The following is a 19,473-nucleotide window of genomic DNA, read 5'->3' as shown; positions in this document are numbered from 1 at the left end:
GCCTCGTCATGGTCCACCAAAGAAGATAAATGCACGTGCTCAGCGTCATATCCAGAGGTTGTATTTGGGAAATAGAAGTATGAATGCTGCCAGCATTGCTGCAGAGGTTGAAGGGGTGGGGGGTCAGCCTGTCAGTGCTCAGACCATACGCTGCACACTGCATCAAATTGGTCTGCATGGCTGTCATCCCAAAAGGAAGCCTCTTCTAAAGATGATGCACAAGAAAGCCCACAAACAGTTTGCTGAAGACAAGCAGACTAAGGACATGGATTACTGGAACCATGTCCTGTGGTCTGATGAGACCAAGATAAACTTATTTGGTTCAGATGGTGATAAGCGTGTGTGGCGGAAACAAGGTGAGGAGTATAAAGACAAGTGTGTCTTACCTACAGTCAAGCATGGTGGTGGGAGTGTCATGGTCTGGGGCTGCATGAGTGCTGCCGGCACTGGGGAGTTACAGTTCATTGAGGGAACCATGAATGCCAACATGTACTGTGACATACTGAAGCAGAGCATGATCCCCTCCCTTCGGAGACTGGGCCGCAGGGCAGTATTCCAACATGATAACGGCCCCAAACACACCTCCAAGACGACCACTGCCTTGCTAAAGAAGCTGAGGGTAAAGGTGATGGACTGGCCAAGCATGTCTCCAGACCTAAACCTTATTGAACATCTGTGGGGCATCCTCAAACGGATGGTGGAGGAGCACAAGGTCTCTAACATCCACCAGCTCTGTGATGTCATCATGGAGGAGTGGAAGAGGACTCCAGTGGCAACCTGTGAAGCTCTGGTGAGCTCCATGCCCAAGAGGGTTAAAATAAATAATGGAAAATAATGGTGGCCACACAAAATATTGACACTTTGGGCCCCATTTGGACATTTTCACTTAGGGGTGTACTCACTTTTGTTGCCGGCAGTTTAGACATTAATGGCTGTGTGTTGAGTTATTTTGAGGGGACAGCAAATTTACACTGTTCTACAAGCTGTACACTCACTACTTTACATTGTAGCAAAGTGTCATTTCTTCAGTGTTGTCACATGAAAAGGTTGAATAAAATATTTACAAAAATGTGAGGGGTGTACTCACTTTTGTGAGATACTGTATACATATATGAGCGTGAACATGCATACGCGGAGAGTCTGCATCCAGAGGCGTACGTCCTCACACGCATGCATGGTTGCGCTCAGAGCTGCGCATACCCGTGCACAGACGTATCCTGTAATGCATTTATACAGGCAAGCTGTATGCAACACCTTCGGCTCCCGGGGGGGACAAAATACGACCGTATTCTATGTCTGATGCCCCAATTGCGCCTGTGTGCATGAGCTTATAGAGTAGCTCTGCATACGGCATTAGAGTATTGTTATAAACGCTGCAATTGTAACCCAAAAACTTTGCTTGCTCAATACACACTTCGCTTTCCCTTTAAGTATTCTGCGCTCACTCTGCTTTGTGCAAACCGTGGAGGCTCCACCAGGGGGGAAGGCAAAGGGTTAAACCTATTCAACTGTGCAATGTAGGAGCTGGGACTGGCGCATTCCATCCGAGTGCACAAATAGGGGAGGAGGGGGGGGGGACTTCCTGTATCCCATCCAGGAGAGGAGACTTTTACAGCATACCCACATTGCAGCAGTCAGGGGCTGCTTTGTGTGAACTGAGCACTGGGGGGGACTGAGACTCCCATCGCCACCAACTTTTCTCCAGGGGAGCACATCGTTTTGGGAGATCTGGGCACCCCCCCCTCCCACCCCCTCCTCTGCCATGATAATGGTGCAGCACACATTCCTGGGCTCTATAGAGCTCTGAAATCCAGACTGCAGGAGAGATTTGAAGGGTAAGGAGTTGTGTTCACTGTCCTTTGTATTTGTTAATAGGAAACAATGCAAACTTTGTACCTGGGCTGTGGGACCTCTTCTCCTCTCCATTCTTGCAGGGCTTCGCGTCTATCTCTCCGGCTTCTTACTACTTTGAAAACTTGCAGGAAATTGAGCAACTTTACATTTGGGAATGCTTTAAAAGATTTTTTTTTTTCCATTTTTATTGTGTTATGCATTTGTTGTTTCTGGAGCAGTTGGTAGTCCTCTTATCAAAAATTTTTTTTTTTGCAGTTCATTTTTAATTTTTCCCTTTTTTTTTCAGATTTGTACGTATTTCTATGAATTCAACGGGGATAACGCAGAGATTGTCTTTTTGAAAACGTTCAGCCTGGAAGTGATCAGATTTAATTTTTCTAATGAGAAAAGGAATTGAACTCGCTGTTCTTGTGCTTTTATTTTTAATTGGTCCGTTTTTCATGTGGGTACCGGGAATACGCTCATAAAGAACAATATGGAAGCCTTTTTAATTCATTCCTCTTTGACCCCCCCCCCCCATGTCAGACATTGGGGGGGGCTGCTTTGGGGGTTGCAAAATATTTTGCAATCTGCGGTTCACCCGCTGTGATACGGGTCCCCTCGTAAGGGGGAGGCATGACATCATAACTCTTAGGGAGGAAAAAAAAAAAAAAGTTTGCATGTGAAAGTTTTTGAAACTTTGGAAAGTTGACATCTGTTAAAATCTTTCCCGCAGTTAATAGATCACTGGATTGACAGTACTGCTGCATAATGCTGTCTATTTTTTTTTCTGGGCTGCAGTGTTTTTCATTTTTTTTTCTCTTGTTATATTTTTTTCCATGTTTGTTCAGTGCAAACTAGAAAGCTCTGATTGTGTCCTTCCCTTCCTGTATTTATTTTTCCTTGATAATCTTTGCATTGGATCTGTGGGATAATATAGGTGGATGGAATTTAGGAATGGGAGAGCTAGTTTGCTAAAGGTGAAGGTGATAAAATTCAGTGATATGTCTGTTTTGACAGCTTATGAGCCCAGATGTCACTATCTATAGCATGGACATAGAAGCAGGCAACTCTGTGGTTAGGGTTGGTATGAGTGGAAACTCCAGCTTGTACTTGAGATGTGAGCAGAGTTGTGGGTGTAGGTATGTGTTGTAGGTATGGGCAGAGTATCCAATACTTGTTCTTTAGGTATGGTAGAATATCTAATGCTTGTTCTTTAGGGATGGGCAGAACATCCAATGCTTATTCTTTAGAAATGGGCAGAACATCCAATGCTTATTCTTTAGGAATGAGCAGAACATCCAATGCTTGTTCTTTAGGTATGAGTAGAACATCCAATGCTTGTTCTTTAGGAATGGGCAGAACATCCAATGCTTGTTCTTTAGGTATGAGTAGAACATCCAATGCTTGTTCTTTAGGTATGAGTAGAACATCCAATGCTTGTTCTTTAGGTAAGGTAGAGTATCCAATGCTTGTTCTTTAGGAATGGGAAGAACATCCAATGCTTGTTCTTTAGGTATGAGTAGAACATCCAATACTTGTTCTTTAGGTATGAGTAGAACATCCAATACTTGTTCTTCAGGTATGAGTAGAACATCCAAAGCTTGTTCTTTAGGTATGTAGAGTATCCAATGCTTGTTCTTTAGGAATGAGTAGAACATCCAATACTTGTTCTTTAGGTATGAGTAGAACATCCAATGCTTGTTCTTTAGGTATGAGTAGAACATCCAATGCTTGTTCTTTAGGTAAGGTAGAGTATCCAATGCTTGTTCTTTAGGAATGGGAAGAACATCCAATGCTTGTTCTTTAGGTATGAGTAGAACATCCAATACTTGTTCTTTAGGTATGAGTAGAACATCCAATACTTGTTCTTCAGGTATGAGTAGAACATCCAAAGCTTGTTCTTTAGGTATGTAGAGTATCCAATGCTTGTTCTTTAGGAATGAGTAGAACATCCAATACTTGTTCTTTAGGTATGAGTAGAACATCCAATGCTTGTTCTTTAGGTATGTAGAGTATCTAATGCTTGTTCTTTAGGTATGAGTAGAACATCCAATGCTTGTTCTTTAGGTATGAGTAGAACATCCAAAGCTTGTTCTTTAGGTATGTAGAGTATCCAATGCTTGTTCTTTAGGAATGAGTAGAACATCCAATACTTGTTCTTTAGGTATGAGTAGAACATCCAATGCTTGTTCTTTAGGTATGTAGAGTATCTAATGCTTGTTCTTTAGGTATGAGTAGAACATCCAATGCTTGTTCTTTAGGTATGAGTAGAACATCCAATGCTTGTTCTTTAGGTATGAGAAGAACATTCAATGCTTGTTCTTTAGGTATGAGTAGAACATCCAATGCTTGTTCTTTAGGTATGAGTAGAACATCCAATGCTTGTTCTTTAGGTATGAGTAGAACATCCAATGCTTGTTCTTTAGGTATGAGTAGAACATCCAATGCTTGTTCTTTAGGTATGAGTAGAACATCCAATGCTTGTTCTTTAGGTATGAGTAGAACATCCAATGCTTGTTCTTTAGGTATGAGTAGAACATCCAATGCTTGTTCTTTAGGCATGAGCAGAAAATCCAATGCTTGTTCTTTAGTTTTGTAGAGTATCTAATGCTTGTTCTTTAGGAATGAGTCGAACATCCAACGCTTGTTCTTTAGGTATGGTAGAGTATGCAAAACGTTATTTAGGTATAGGCAGAGTATCCAATTCTTGTTCTTTTGGGGTGGGCAGAGCTGCCATTGCTTGTTCTTTATGTATAGGCAGTGAATCCAATGCTTCTTCTTTAGTTATAGGCAGAGCATTCCGTACTTGTTCTTTATCTTTAGCTATGGGGAGAGCTTCCAGTATTTGTTCCTTTAGATATGGGCAGAGCAATCAGTTTGTGTTCTTTAGGAATGGGCAGAACAACTTGTATACTTGTTCTTTGAATATGGGCAGGGCATCTGAAGTTTGTTCTTTAGAAATGGGTAGAGCATCCAATATTTATTTATTTATTTATTTATTTATTTTTTTATGATCATAACATCCAATGCAAATTTTTTTAAATGCTTGTTCTCTAGAAATGGGCAGAGCAGTCAGTGATTGTTCTTTAGATATGGGCAGAGCATCCATTGCTTGGCTTTTAGGTATGAGCAGAGCATCCAATGCTTGATTTTTGGGTATGAGCAAAGCATCCAATGCTTCTTCTTTAGGTATGGGCAAGCATCCAATACATGTTCTTTGAGATGGGTAGAACAGTCAGTGCTTGTTCTTTAGGTATGGGCAGAGGATCCAATGCTTGGATGTTAGGTATGAGCAGAGCACCCAATGCTTCTTCTTTAGGTATGGGCAAAGCATCCAATGCTTATTCTTTGGGTATGAGCAGAGCATTCATTGTTTGTTCTTTACGGAAGGGCAAAGAGTCCAATGCTTGTTCTTTAGGTATGGGCAGAGCCTCCAATGCTTGTTCTTTAACTATGTAGAGCATCCAAAAATTTTCTATAGGTATGGGCAGAGCATCCAGTACTTGTTCTTTAGGTATGGACAGAGCATCCAATGCTTGCTCTTTAGGTATGCAAAGCATCCAATATTTTTCAATAGGTACTGTATGGGAAAAGTGTCCAGTACTTGCTTAGTAATTGCTCAGATTGCTGGGCAAGTTTGCCTCTTTGTGCCACTTAATTTACTACAGAGATTTAACTGCAGTACTTAGAGACATAAACTTTTGCAGAAAATGCAAGTTTTTGTTTGCTACTAGATTTAAAAAAGTTTTATTAAAGGTCCATGTTCCTTTTTTTTTTTTTTTTTTTGCTCCTGTGAGATGTTCCAACAGCTTTTGGATCATATTCTTGCGGAACACTAGTTCCACCATTATGGTTTGTCCATACTATCATGTCCTAACAGCTACAGGTTCTTATTTTTGTCTGAAACTACTACAGGTATCGCCTACTATAGATTCTCCAGTTGGTAAAGTGACAAGATCTGGACAATCTTAACCATGCCCACTACTGCTTCTTAACGTAGAACTTTAGGCAAAAACTTTTTTTTTTTTTTCATTTTGGATAGCGTAAGGGAGTGTTTTCTAACGACTGTCAGATTTTTTTTTCCTCCATCTGTGTCCCATTTCGGAGATTTCCCTTCATTTCCTGTCCCATAGCCAAACAGGAATTAAGAGAAAATCCCTGCAAATTAAAGGAATTTCTTAGGGACCCCCTGGTCACCAGAACTAGTGTCCCCCATTGGAAGATTTCCCATCTATTACTTTTCTGGGGAAAAACCCAAATTTGGTATTTTTTTTTGTTACTTTCACTTTCAATGATAATGATAAACAGGCGAATCTCCCTAACGGAGGCACAGACAGCAATAAAAACTGGCAGGTTTTCTAATCCTTCTGCACTCCATCCAAAACTAAAAAAAGTTTTGCCTTTAGTTATACTTTAACTATGGCCGCTAGAACTTTATGTCCAAGCATGGTGAGATCCAGAAGTTTATAGTTCTTATTTTTGTCTGAAACTAATACAAGTATCACCTACTATAGATTCTCCAGTTGGTAAAGTGACAAGATCTGGACAAGATTTGGACAATCTTAACCATGCCCACTACTGCTTCTTAATGTAGAACTATAGGCAAAAGTTTTATTTTATTTTATTTTTTTTTTTTTCATTTTGGAGTGTGTTCTAATGGCTGTCAGATTTTTTTTTTCCTCCATCTGTGTCCCATTTCGGAGATTTCCCTTCATTTCCTGTCCCATAGCCAAACAGGAATTAAGAGAAAATCCCTGCAAATTAAGGGAATTTCTTGGGGACCCCCTGGTCACCAGAACTAGTGTCCCCCATTGGAAGATTTCCCATCTATTACTTTTCTGGGGAAAAACCCAAATTTGGTATTTTTTTTTTTTTAGTTACTTTCACTTTCAATGATAATGATAAACAGGCGAATCTCCCTAAAGGAGGCTCAGACAGCAATAAAAACTGGCAGGTTTTCTAATCCCTCTGCACTCCATCCAAAACTAAAAAAAGTTTTGCCTTTAGTTATACTTTAACTATGCCTGCTAGAACTTTATGTCCAAGCATGGTGAGATCCAGAAGTTTATAGTTCTACCATGGCAGCTAAGTCATTGATTTTCATAATGAGTTTGGACATGAAGTGAAATTTGGATAAATAATAAAATAATGATCTTAATAATAACATGATGATAATAGTAAAATAATGATCTTAATAATAAAATGATGATAATAGTAAAATAATGATCTTGCCACCAACTGACAACAGGGAATGTGCTTTAAACGTCTTTTATTATAGAATTATATATGCCTGGCCCACAGTGCTTTTCTTTATGATTGTAACTGACAAATGTTTGATTTTAGGAGACCGGTTAGTCTTCAACATCATCAGCAGGGGGAGACAAAGGGAAAGCTATTGTTGACAGGCGAAAAAATATTGCAACTGTTTATGTGCCCCTTTGCCTTAAAGTTTGCTTCTTCTTATGTAGCGAGTAGATTAAATTTAACTCTTTATTACTGGAAAAAAAAGAGAAAATGTTAAGTTTAGAGTTAATAGTTAAGTCCCATGATGCCTCAATAATTGCAATAACGGTAATTGTATTTTTCTTTTCTGCTTTCTTTTAGGAATATACCACTAGCAAGAATGTTCCCATTCTCTCCTCCAAAACCTTGTCTCTTTTAAGTTAAGCTTGGCAATTTTCTCCCACGTGAAATCAATACTCAAGAGACTGAAGAAAGAAACGAAAAAAAAAAACCCCAAAGGATTGATCTACAAGCCTGTGTTTTAGAGATGTGCAGAATACAAGAAGGGCTTGTGACTGGAGGATATTACAACAAGGAAATGTTTTTTGCTTGCTGATTGGTGGGGTATGGCTTCTTCTGAGCGCCTGGGCTGAGTTGGGTCTTTCCAGGGTTAAACTGTTGTCAAGGAAACTTTACATAAACTTTTTCTTTTTTTTTTGTTCCCTCTTGCTTGTGATTTTTATCTCAACGATGGAAAACCTAACGGGAACTAAATAGGATTTAATTTCTCTGGTCGAGATGAAGACTGACTTGGGATTTCATCTGTAGACCAAGTCTTCAAACTTTACGGAATAAAGGATGCTTGTGTGGATCCCTTTGTTTTGTTGCCTATGGATGGATTTAAACTTTGAATGCGTTTTAATTTATTCTTAGAAGACTCTCACGACGTATTTGAACGTCGTTCTTTGTGGATATCAAGCAGAAACAGGCCATTGTGGGATTGTTTAGAACCATGGCTGAAAAGGATGCCGAGAGGAAAGTGCGGATTTACAGGAGTGTGTCCTTTAAAAAACTAGGGAACTGGAATGCAAAGGCTTTTAGTGAAGAGGGAGGCACGGATCTGCCCGGGAAGGGAGATGTCACCCAGCCCACATGTCAGAAAACACATCGTCCTCCTGCCAGATCGCTTAGCTTAACTAGGAAGGTGTCCAAAATCTCTGCAGCCAGTAAAGACCAGAATATCTCATCGGTCCGTCGGATTTCTCAGCGTTTCTCACCCCACATCAGGGACGATGGAGCTCAGAGTGACGACGAAAGCTTGAGGAGAACAGATCTTTGCAGAAAGGCTTGCCAACCTGGGTCTGGGGAGACTGATACGCCTGTCGAGACTTCGCCGAGAGAACAGCTTAAACAAGGCACGACTGGCTACGATGGCATTTCCCTGGCACTGCCAGGTAAGTCCCATGATTATCCTGACCCGAGGGAAAGTCAGAGCTCAGGGATCTCTGTAGATGAAGTAAACTCTTTCTGTAGTTTTCTACACCAGCCAGATAACAGAGAATTGCTAGTTGCGGAGGGATCAAACTGGCCAAGAGTTACTGAAATGAGAAAACTATTTGGGGAGGGTGGAAGGAAACTGCCATCTAGGGCTTCTTCCTTGCCAGAATCTGAGGAGCCCAGGCCCCCAGGCCAGTCGGGACCATTTATAAAAGAAACGGCAGTAGCAGAGCCCCAAAGACACTGTTCCTTGGAAGCTACAAGCAGCAAAAACTTTAATCATTATACCAAAGACAGTCCGTCCAGCACATTGCACTGGTCCACAAACCCGTCTGCAAGGACAGAAAGTACTTATTGTCAAGCACTAACGGAAAGCAGGACAGAACAACAAACTGTATGTATGGATAAAAAAGATCACCGGGTAATAAACACTGGTCCCAAACCCCAGCCTCCTCCCCCTCCTCCGAGAACTTGTATCCCGTTTGGTCTGAGAGTGAACACACTTTCATCTGGTCTACCTAAACAAGAGGCAAGACAGCAATCAGATAGTTTACATTCCTATCATAGTTTAGGAAAACCACAGTTGGCCCCCTCTAATGTCAGACTCAAAGACAGCTCCAGTGAAGATGAGCTGCACAAAAATACTTTGCCTCAGCATATCCTAGGTGATAGTAGTGATGCTAGGGACAGGCCCCAGGAAGTGTCCTCGGGAAGTGAACAGGACAGTGATATAGACGTCCTCAGGGATAGTTTCAGGAAACGGTCTATAAGAAAGAAAAAGAGAGACATTGCAGCTTATGCTACACCTAATAAAGAATCTGAATGTAGCAGAGGTCACTTAGTGAATGATGCCAAGGGTGACCTAGGCCATGGTACTGGTTTGTTGGACTTTTCACAACAAAGACATGATTACCGGTCCATTATATCTAATAGTAGTTCTAATACTGTTGTCAAATCAGATATTTGTCCTACAGAACAAAATGTTTTGGGTGCCTCAAGCAGTGCTTCCCATGAAACTCCCACACAGCGCATAAGAAGTATATCTGAAAGCAAAATGCCAGCAAATCCAAGTCAATTGACTACGTCACCAATCCCCAGTGTGTCTCGGGTTGCAAAAGTTAACATTCCACCCTTTTTGCCCAGCCCCTGTGGCTCCAGAAGCAGCAGTAGATATTCAAGCACTGAAACCCTCAAAGATGATGACCATTTTAGCTCTTTATTCTCTGGTCAAGGCCGTAGCTTCCAAGGAGGTTCTGGTATTCACCGATCCCCAAGTTATGGGCAACATGAAAGTATGTCAAGGCAGCTGGTGCGCCCAAGGTCAAAAGTGCCCTGTAGCATTTCAAAAATAAAAAATGAAAATGTTAGTGATAGTCCACATTGCGACCCTGAGAACAACAGCTCCAATAAAAAGTCAATGTCCAACCCAGATATAGCATCAGATACTCTTTGCCTGCTAAACTTATTAAAATCTGATATTTCAGACTTAAAACTGAAAAATAGAGGGTGTGGGACCAGTGACAAGGAGGGATCATATGCCAAGCATGAGTCTTACCAGGGTACTGTTGGGCCTCAAAACACACTAGCCAGAGGTAGATCAATAGGACAGGAGAGGTTGCAACAAGGAAGTCGTCCAACATTAAAAGACTTGACCGCTACTTTACGCCGCACTAAATCTTTTACGTATTCTGACAAGTTAGGATCCAGAAGGCTTAATGCGTACAGTTCCATGAAGCAGAGTTCATCTGAACTTATGTTAGCTTGCCCATCCAGTAATGATGCCATCCATTCACAGAGGGATGTTGAAAGTGATGTGGAAAGCAAGAATGGAGGTGGATCAGATGCAGCACATGACAAATACATTCAGGAAGCAAGGCAAGTATTTGAGAAAATAAAACAGATTGGTTCACAGGATGACTATAGTTTTGACCAAGAAGTTGCAGAACATCTCAAAAGTGCTAAAAAAGAAGAGTTAGAGACCACAGTTGGTGAAAACAGTGATAGCCAATTTTGCAATAATTCTGCAGTTGAAGAAATTGCGTCATATGGGAAATCTTTAGACTTGGACTTATCGGGACACGAATCTAACATGACCGATGAAGGAATTGTAACGGAAGTTGAACCTGCACCTTGTACTTCATATCGAGATATTGGTCAGACGCTCACTGTTTGGAAGTCAACAGGTAATTCTCAAGAACAAGGTGAATGCTTGCATAAACGAAATGGAGACTTCCAGGTACTTTCACCCAATGATAACTTAGAAAGTGATAAATGTTCTGAAGTTGCAGCCAACAAAGCATACACTCAAGGACCTCTAGATGCCCCACCAACACCTGGAACAATTAGACGAAGAAGGAAATTTCCTTCTCTTGGTAATGGTGGGACAGATTCTAGCAGTGGGAGCAATGGTGAGTCTGGAAGTGAATCTTACAGATCTCTGAGTGATCCAATGCCCCATCGGCGGTATTCCATCACCGAAGATCCAGCACAGTTCTCTATGGACAGTAACCTGCTTGGATCGTTAAACGCAAAGTCAATGATTTCAGATTCCTCAGCCTCTGCCCTTTCTGAATGTACGGGTAGTGCTGCTAGTGTGCTGTCTTTCAGCAGTGATGGGATTAAAGATTACAACACGGTCATCCAAAATATTGTCAGTCAACCAGGAGCACTTGATAAAGTCATTGATGAAAAGGGAAATGGCAAAACCATCAAGAAAAAGTCATTTAGTGACCCAAGTCGACGAGGAGATTTGGCTACCCCTGGCCTTGAAGACTCTAGTGAGCCTTCAAAAGAACTAGAGCAGTCCATCCTAGCATCCAGTAGCGAGCCAATATTATCTGAACAAAGAGATGAACTGGAAGAACTTGAAGAGGTTGAAGAGGAGGCTGGAAAGTTGCCTATCGAGGCAGAAGAAAATGGGTTGGAGGGAAACCAAAACTTGAACTTCGACCCCAACCTTGTAAATGTTTTATCACCAAGAATGGTTCGACGCAGTTTTAAAAAGCGCTCCAATAGAATTGGTAGTCAAGATGTCAACAAAGAAGGTGAGGAACCAACAATTGCTTCTGGTAAATCTAGACTACCCAGCAAACATGTTCGCCACACAAGCGAACCGGCTGCCTTTATACCAATCTGCCCTCCTGAATGTAAAGTGTTAAGTGGTCCCTTTTCAAATGCCAACTCTACAAAACACCCCATTAAACAATATCCAGTTTTGATAAGCCCCCTACTGGAGGATGCATCAAAATCAGCGCCAACTGGCACAGGTGACTCTAATAACTTTGGCACTTTGGATTTGCCTAGAACAGCACCAAGTACTCCAACTACCATGGAACCAAAACTACTGAAGCTTCCCAGGCCACAAGAGGATACAAGCAACAGAAGCAAACCCTTTGTGGTGAGTTCCATGTTTCATTTGCTTTTCTTTTATTTTAACTATTTCTCCAATAATGTTGTCCTTCTTTGTGGCTGTTTATTGGCTGGTTTTTAAGGTGGGTTTCTGTTCTTTGAAAAATAGTTTGAATCATTCGTTACACTATGGACCATAGCCCCATTTCTTCTCCATAGATAAATTTTACTTGTGGTTGTTACTGGAGTCATTGTGGTTATTAATGTTCATAATTTTTGCGTGAAGAAGTTTTGCATTTTTTGTTGCTGTGAAGAACTACAGGAAGAAACTGATGATCTTCACCTGTTGGCTATCAGTTCAGCTGTTGCCAACCACAGCTACACACACAGGCTGAAAATGGCTGGTTCGGCAGGAACTGGCTGAATTTCGTCCCGTGTGTACAGCTTCCTATCCAACCGTTTCTGGAGGCTACTACTTTCCAGGAGCAGTGTTAAAGGAGCCTCCAGGCTGCTTGGTACATTTGGACCTTGGGTGTAACAAATAACTGTCAATCTGACATTGTCCTTTTAATATCTGTATTAGTGTGCTTCCTAAAGCCACCTTCAGTCACCAAATAAAATAAAATTATGGTAGATTATAATCCTCCCCTTTCTGACAACCTGTGTCTCCCACCTTCCCTCCATTTTAGTGCTGCAGCCTCAGTCAGACCTCTGGGACTGTCGGAAGCCAGTGTCTCCCGGTGTGTACTGTGGTTCCTTTCTCCAACCCCTTTGTCACAACAAGAGGTAGAAGTGACATGGGGGGGGGCAGAGGATGGGGCCATAGTGCGAGGCAGAGGGCACAGGCATCTGACACTTCTAGATGTGTCAAATGCTGAAGAGTTTGTCAGAAGCTGCATTGCTTGAGGGAAGGTAGGATTTGGGCTACTGAAGAGGTGAGTAAAAGAACTCTCATTTTTGAGTCTATGCACTATTGTACAGGAGCTATGATACTTCTTTTTAGTATGTAAATCCTACTACCTGCCTTTAGCTCTGGCATATAGGAAGTGCTAACGTGGTTGAAAATTGGCAAAAATTTTTAGCAACTGCCATATCCTGTTGAGGCTGGTGCATTTGCATAAATGACTTTCACGGTTTTTGCATTAAATATTATCTGTCCCCGGTTGAGCAAATACGCCACCTCACACGTATCAGTACGCCAATTCTTAAAGTAAATATTTCTACTTAATATATTGTTTCTCTTTATACATTGTATATAATTTTTGAATTGTAAATTTCCATTGCAAATTTCCAATTTGACATTTTCCATGCAGAGGGGATTAAGGGAAGATCTCCTTATTTCCTTCTCGGCTTTAGTCACATGACATAGCCGAGGGAGGGCTTCACCACGTTCTGAAATGTGTGGTTTGTCTGGTGAGTGTGTTTCATGAAGGGGGGACTCTACTGGGATAAAAGATCTGTACTGGGGCATAGGAGATCTGCACTGGAGGGGATCTATATTAGTGTGGGGGGGGGGGAGGCAAATCTCTACTGGTGGGGATTTTGGTTTGGCGAGGGTAATTGTTGTTGTACTCTGACTACTCACCTGCGCGTTACGCACTTTTGATTTCGATAGTCTATGGTACTACAAACAAAAAGGAGCGCTAATAAAGATTCAATTAACAATAAATAATAAATACTTGAACCCAATTACGTTAAAATGCATTTGAGATAAAAATAATGAATACGAAAATCATATTAAATAAAGTGTCCTTAAAAAAAAAGTGTATCCGCATATTACAACAGAACAGTTTCCTTAGAAGACTTTCCTTCAAGAAAAAATATTGTGCAATAAAATCCACAAGTAAAGCAGGAGACTTGATAAACCATCACATTATAAATGGTCATAATGCGCTCGTTATGTCAAGGTCAGAAGCGACTCCACCGCGGCATACAAGCAACTCCAGCATGGAGGTCACCAGTATATAAAAAATAAGAAAACTTCCATTGTGAAGTATATAAAAAAAGTGTCGCCTTTTATTAAATCCACATCACCATAAATCCAGTGTAAAAACCAAAAAGGATAATTCCTTATATCAATAATAGTCATGCAGCAGGCTGATAACTTGGGCTGGACAAGACACTAAGTTGGACCGGCAAAAAACACAGCCCGGCGGCAGTACTCCCAAACCCCTGTAGTTTGTGTTACGCACCCCTGATCCTTGAATTTTGTGCATTACACGCTCTTGACCCCAGCTTGCTGTGCATTATGCACTCCTGACCTCTGCACTCCGTGCAATACTCAGTTCTGACACTACATTCTGTGCATTACACACTCCTAACTACTGTGCTCAGTGTGTTATGCATTCCTTAGCCTTACACTATATACATTATGCTGTGTTTTTCATACTCCTGACCACTGCACTCATAATGCTGTATTGTAAAACAGTTATGGGGGCGTACACACGGTCGGACTTTTCAACTACAAAAGTCAGACGGACCAAATCCAGCGGACAATCCGATCGTGTGTGGGCTTCCCCGGACTTTCAGCGGACTTTTCCAGTCGCAAATCTTATGGACTTTAGATTTGGAACATGCTTCAAATCTTTACGTCGTAACTACGCCGGACCCAGAAATCCGCTCGTCTGTATGCTAGTCCGACGGACAAAAACCCACGCTAGGGCAGCTATTGGCTACTGGCTTATTTTAGTCCGGTGTACGTCATCACGTACGAATCCGTCGGACTTTTGTGTGATCGTATGTAGGCAAGTCCGTTTGTTAGAAAGTCCGCCAAAAGTCCGTCGAAAGTTTGTCGGACGAGCTGTCGGACTTTTGTAGCCGAAAAGTCTGACTGTGTGTACGCCCCATTACTGATTGCTCAGAAGTCAGTGACTATGTTAATGAATGGTGTACAGAAAAGCATACATGAAGGAAGAGTCTAATTTTTTTTTTTTTGTAATATAAACGATTGTATTGAAGTTTAGATGTATCTTTTAGTCCCGGTTCACACTGATGCAGTGCAGGAAACGTTTCCTGCGCCACATAGCAATCGCGATCTGCTGGGGGTGTCAATGCAAAGTTAACAACACCCCAAAAGCAAGTCGCAAACACAGCGGGTTTGCCTGAACTGGATGGCATGGGTAAAAAAACACCCATGCGATCCGGTTCAGGTGCGAATTAAAAAAAAAAAAAAAGCTGCCTGCACCTTTTTTGATGCGGATGCTGTGCGATTTAAGCTTCCTGTGCGATTCACATGTTATTCACGGTGTGAACCTAGGCTGCTCCATAGAGGAGACTGGAGGGTCCGATCAGGCCCGCCTGAAAAACTGACTGGCCGACCTGATCGGTCCGCCCGCGTGAAAGGGGCCTAATTGTTTTTGTCCAGGTGTCCAGATCTAAACACCCCCCCCCCCCCCCGTAAATCTTGCAAGTGATAACTTTCCCGGCCTCTGCTGCATTGTTTCACCCTCCTATGGTAAACACATGGGAAGTTTTCATTGGTGCTGACCTGTTCCTGTTCTCCTGATACAGTAGGGTGAGCGAGTTGTCCTACTAGGGTAGGAAGTATGTGACTAGCCAGGTGTAGATAAAGCAGCCTTTGTCAAACTTTTCAACACAGAGGAACCCATGAATAAACTTTCTGGTTTCAGGGAACCCCTGCTAATAATTATTATATCTACAACTCATGATAAATTAGTGTGATGGTCAGTGGTCAGTGAGAAGAATGCTCCTTACATTTGTCGTCATTAGGAAGAATTACCCCCTTATGCTGCATACACACACGATCGGAAATTCCGACAAGAAAAGTCTGATGTGAGCTTTTGGTCGGAACCTCTGACCATGTGTATGCTATATTACCAAAAGTATTGGGACACCTGCCTTTACACGCACATGAACTTTACTGGCATCCCAGTCTTAGTCCGTAGGGTTCAATATTGATTTGGCCCGCCCTTTGCAGCTATAACAGCTTCAACTCTTCTGGGAAGCCTGTCCACAAGGTTTAGGAGTGTGTCTATGGGAATGTTTGACCATTCTTCTAGAAGAGCATTTGGCTCGCAGTCTCCACTCTAATTCATCCCAGGTTGAAGTCAGGACTCTGTGCAGGCCAGTCAAGTTCCTCCACCCCAAACTCGCTCATCCATGTCTTTATGGACCTTGCGTTGTGCAAGTCATTTGGTGGAGGGGGGATTATGGTTGACTTGTACATTTTGTCGCGGGTCAGTGGCCTGGTATTCAAGCTAGGGGTGAGCATAACAGCATTTTGCATTTTTTTTTATTTTACGCAGTGCACAGCAGGCATGGCATGTAGGTTGTGGTGCGCCAGCAGTAAGGGAACATTGCACCCTACTGTAGTTGTGCCTTGGGATACCAATCTAAATGAATGCCACTGCAACCCATCATATAAAGTAGGACACATAACAGTAACTCACAGCTGCAAAACCAGCCTAACAGGTAGACTGTGGCCGTTTATAACTGATTAAAAAATGATTTCTATTCGGCCGGAGTTGGGAGAGAATGGGATTTGAAATATTTTGCCTACGTAACCTCCTTGTTTGGGGAAGGAAGTTTTTGACTGCTCTTGATAACAGCTTGTTTCCTGCTGTGAGGAGGTGACAGATTAATAAGTTTGCTCTTTGCGGGAGACGTTTCTGAGCGTGTTGTGAAACACAATTAGGTGTAATTTATTGACAGTTGTCTGAAATGTCAGTTGAAAGTGAAGCTCCATGTTCTCCCCTCTTTCTTGTCTGCAGCCATATTTTGCTGTCCAAACCTTATCTAGTTTCTAGTTTGTGCTCTCAGTTCAAGACATTTTTTTTTTTTTATTGAAAATTTATACTGTTAAACATTCCTATTAGATGATCGTTCGGCTGCGTTTCATTGGAGTGAATGAAAGGAATGATAAAACTATTTCATGCTTTCACTGATGCTGGGGCACATTTTAACTCTTGCCATTTTTTTTTACTCCCACTGACCTCTGACACCAGGGTATTTTTTACTCCCGCTGTCAATGGCAGGGCATTTTTATTTATTTATTTATTTATTTCTACTCCTATTGGCTAAAATCCTGCCCCCAAACAATCTTCCAGACGGTAAACTGGCTCTTTGTTTAAAAAGGTTGAAGACCCCTGGCCTCGGGGTGGATTTGATTTAAATCACTAGTAAAAAGGCTTGATTTAAATCAAATCGACTTAAATCATAATTTTTAAAGGGCGACTGTCATCTCTGTCCCGCAGTGGCTCCTCCTCTGACCCGCTATTGGCTCACCGACAGTCCCATTCACTTTAATAGAACGGCTGGTGATGCGGCAGTGACACAACAAGGTGAGGGACGTGGCGGCAGCAGGTGAGTGGATGCCCGCTAACAGGGGCTGCCATGATGGATCTAAAATGACAGGTGCTCTTTAAATGTAAGGACTAATTCTTGCTGGTAGTTAGAATCTTTAATATTTGTAGACAAAATGAAGGTTTCCTATTTAGAATGCTAAAATGTCAGGTTAGTAAAACAGCAATATCAGAACCAATTCAGTCATCCAGTTTGTAGTGTACATATATTTGCAAAACTATGGGATAAAGGAATATTCCTGAACTTTGTTTTATCTCATGGTTACTGTGAAGTTCTGTTAATGCATCAATCCAGTGCATGTTATCTCAGCTTGCAGAGCTTCGATTCATTGAATGAGTTTACCAAAAAATGTAAATATTGCAGAATATACAGCCTCATGCTACATTACTAAGCTCCATTGCATGCTGAATAAACGAAATAATTAATGTATCTTACATTCTTAAATAAAAAACTATATTTAGACTTTTTACTCCAAAAGCATATATGATATTCTAAAAAAAAATAATATGAATATATATATATATATATATATATATATATATATATATATAATTTTTTTTTTTTTTTTATCATTGATATTTATCAATGATATTTGATATTTATTCACCCTTAAAGCTGTAGTGTTGTGTGTTTGTGTTTTTTTTTTTTAATCCTTCAAGGCAATGCCATAATGTGCTAGTATGCATGAAACCTACTAGTATGCATGAAAGACTACAACTAATGTGATAGGACTGTTTATAATACACCTTAGGTTTTGATGTATGGACTAGGGTTTCCATTTGAATTGGGGTTTATTTATTTATCCCATTTACACTGGTATATTCTCACAAATTATACAGTTACTCACAGCACTGCTCATTTTTTATAATTATGCATGAAACCTACCTTTAAACCGAAGCCCTCCAGCGGCTGAAGGCGCTTTCATCTTCACCCGGTTTTCCTCCCAGGCTGTGTGAGTGGCTGGAGCCGTGATGACGTCACTCCAGCGCATGTGCGTGGGAGCCGCTGTTCACAGCACAGGACTGTGATGGAACTGCGCGGTATGCAGGGCCGTCTTTAAGGCAGGGCAAAAGGGGCAGCTGCCCTGGGCCCTGTCGTTGTGGGGCCCAAAGCAGCTGGCTCATACTTGCCAACTATCCCAGTTTAAATTCCCTTGTCCCTTGAAGTTTTAGTCCCTTGCTGTGTCCTGATATCTCAGGGTGAAGTGCTGGTACTAATGCTGCCCAGCTCTGCCCTATTGTTGTGTACAGATGACTCACCTGCAGACCCTGTGTTTACATGTAAATAACCGGCATTGATATGTAAATAGCAGCATTCATATGTAAATGGATGCATCCAGAGGCATAGATATGTAAATAAAGGCAGCATTCATATGTATATCATGCCCCCTGCAGTGAGGAGATGATATGCTGTAACCTCTAGCAACCAATCAGTGAGCAGTATTACTGTACAATAATTTCTAGCAACCAATCAACAAGCAGAAATCATATGCCTGAACATCTAGCAACTAATCAGTGAGCCGTAATGTGTGGTGTAACCTCTAACAACCAGTCAGTAAGCGGTAATGATACACTGTAACCTCTGGCAACCAATCGCTGCCTGATCTGATACAGTAAACTGAATTTAAGTCTAGCTGCTATTTATTGTATGTCTCAGAGCAGGTGGAGAGTGAATTGTATGGGGGGGGTTCAAGTAAACGTTTGCCCAGGGTCCAATCGATATTAAAGACGGCCCTGGCGGTATGCCGTTCCTTCAGAGCGCATGCGCCGATGACATCAAAAGTAAATGTCTCTAAACGGTTTAGGAGATATTTACTGTCTTTTCCTTTCCAATCAAATGCTGCCTCTCTGTGACTGAGGAGATTCTCCAGGAGTCGAGACTTCCTCCTCCACCTGCATTGCCAGGTAGACTGCACCTGCCTACACAGGTTTTTTTCCTTTTCTACTCTGATACACCCCATCCAATATCGATCTAAAAGAGTAACAGGAATTTTTCCAGTTGAATTATTTAAGTTTTTTTTTTTTCTTACTTAAATTACATCTAAATCCCACATTTTTTAAGCAGGCCTTCCATGACTAATGGTCTGCTTGCCAGCCCCCAACCCCCCAATGCTGATGGCTTTAATAATCCATTTTTTAAAAAAATTGTCCCCCCCCCTCAAAAAAAAAAAAACCTCAGCCCGGCCTCTGACACTGGAAGGGATGGAATATATCACTGTGCCTACCGGCATAGCTAGGAGCTTAAATT

General features: G+C 41.6%; 1 protein-coding gene across 2 annotated transcripts in view; it reads left to right on the top strand.

The window, feature by feature from the left end:
- Positions 1-1,597: 1,597 nt before the first annotated feature.
- ARHGEF17 (Rho guanine nucleotide exchange factor 17) overlaps positions 1,598-19,473 on the top strand; it is a 362,668-nt gene continuing 344,792 nt past the window's right edge. For both annotated transcript variants that reach the window (XM_073612921.1, XM_073612920.1), the window contains exons 1-2: positions 1,598-1,835; positions 7,441-11,953. In XM_073612921.1, the coding sequence (XP_073469022.1) occupies positions 8,072-11,953 (3,882 nt within the window). In that variant the 5' untranslated portion in view covers positions 1,598-1,835; positions 7,441-8,071. The remainder of the gene's footprint in view (positions 1,836-7,440; positions 11,954-19,473) is intronic.

The sequence above is a fragment of the Aquarana catesbeiana genome, linkage group LG02 (genome assembly GCF_042186555.1).
Source record: "Aquarana catesbeiana isolate 2022-GZ linkage group LG02, ASM4218655v1, whole genome shotgun sequence".
Taxonomy (NCBI): Eukaryota; Metazoa; Chordata; class Amphibia; order Anura; family Ranidae; genus Aquarana; species Aquarana catesbeiana.
The sequence above is the reverse complement of the archived record's forward strand: the minus strand, read 5'-3'. Positions and strand labels throughout refer to the sequence as shown.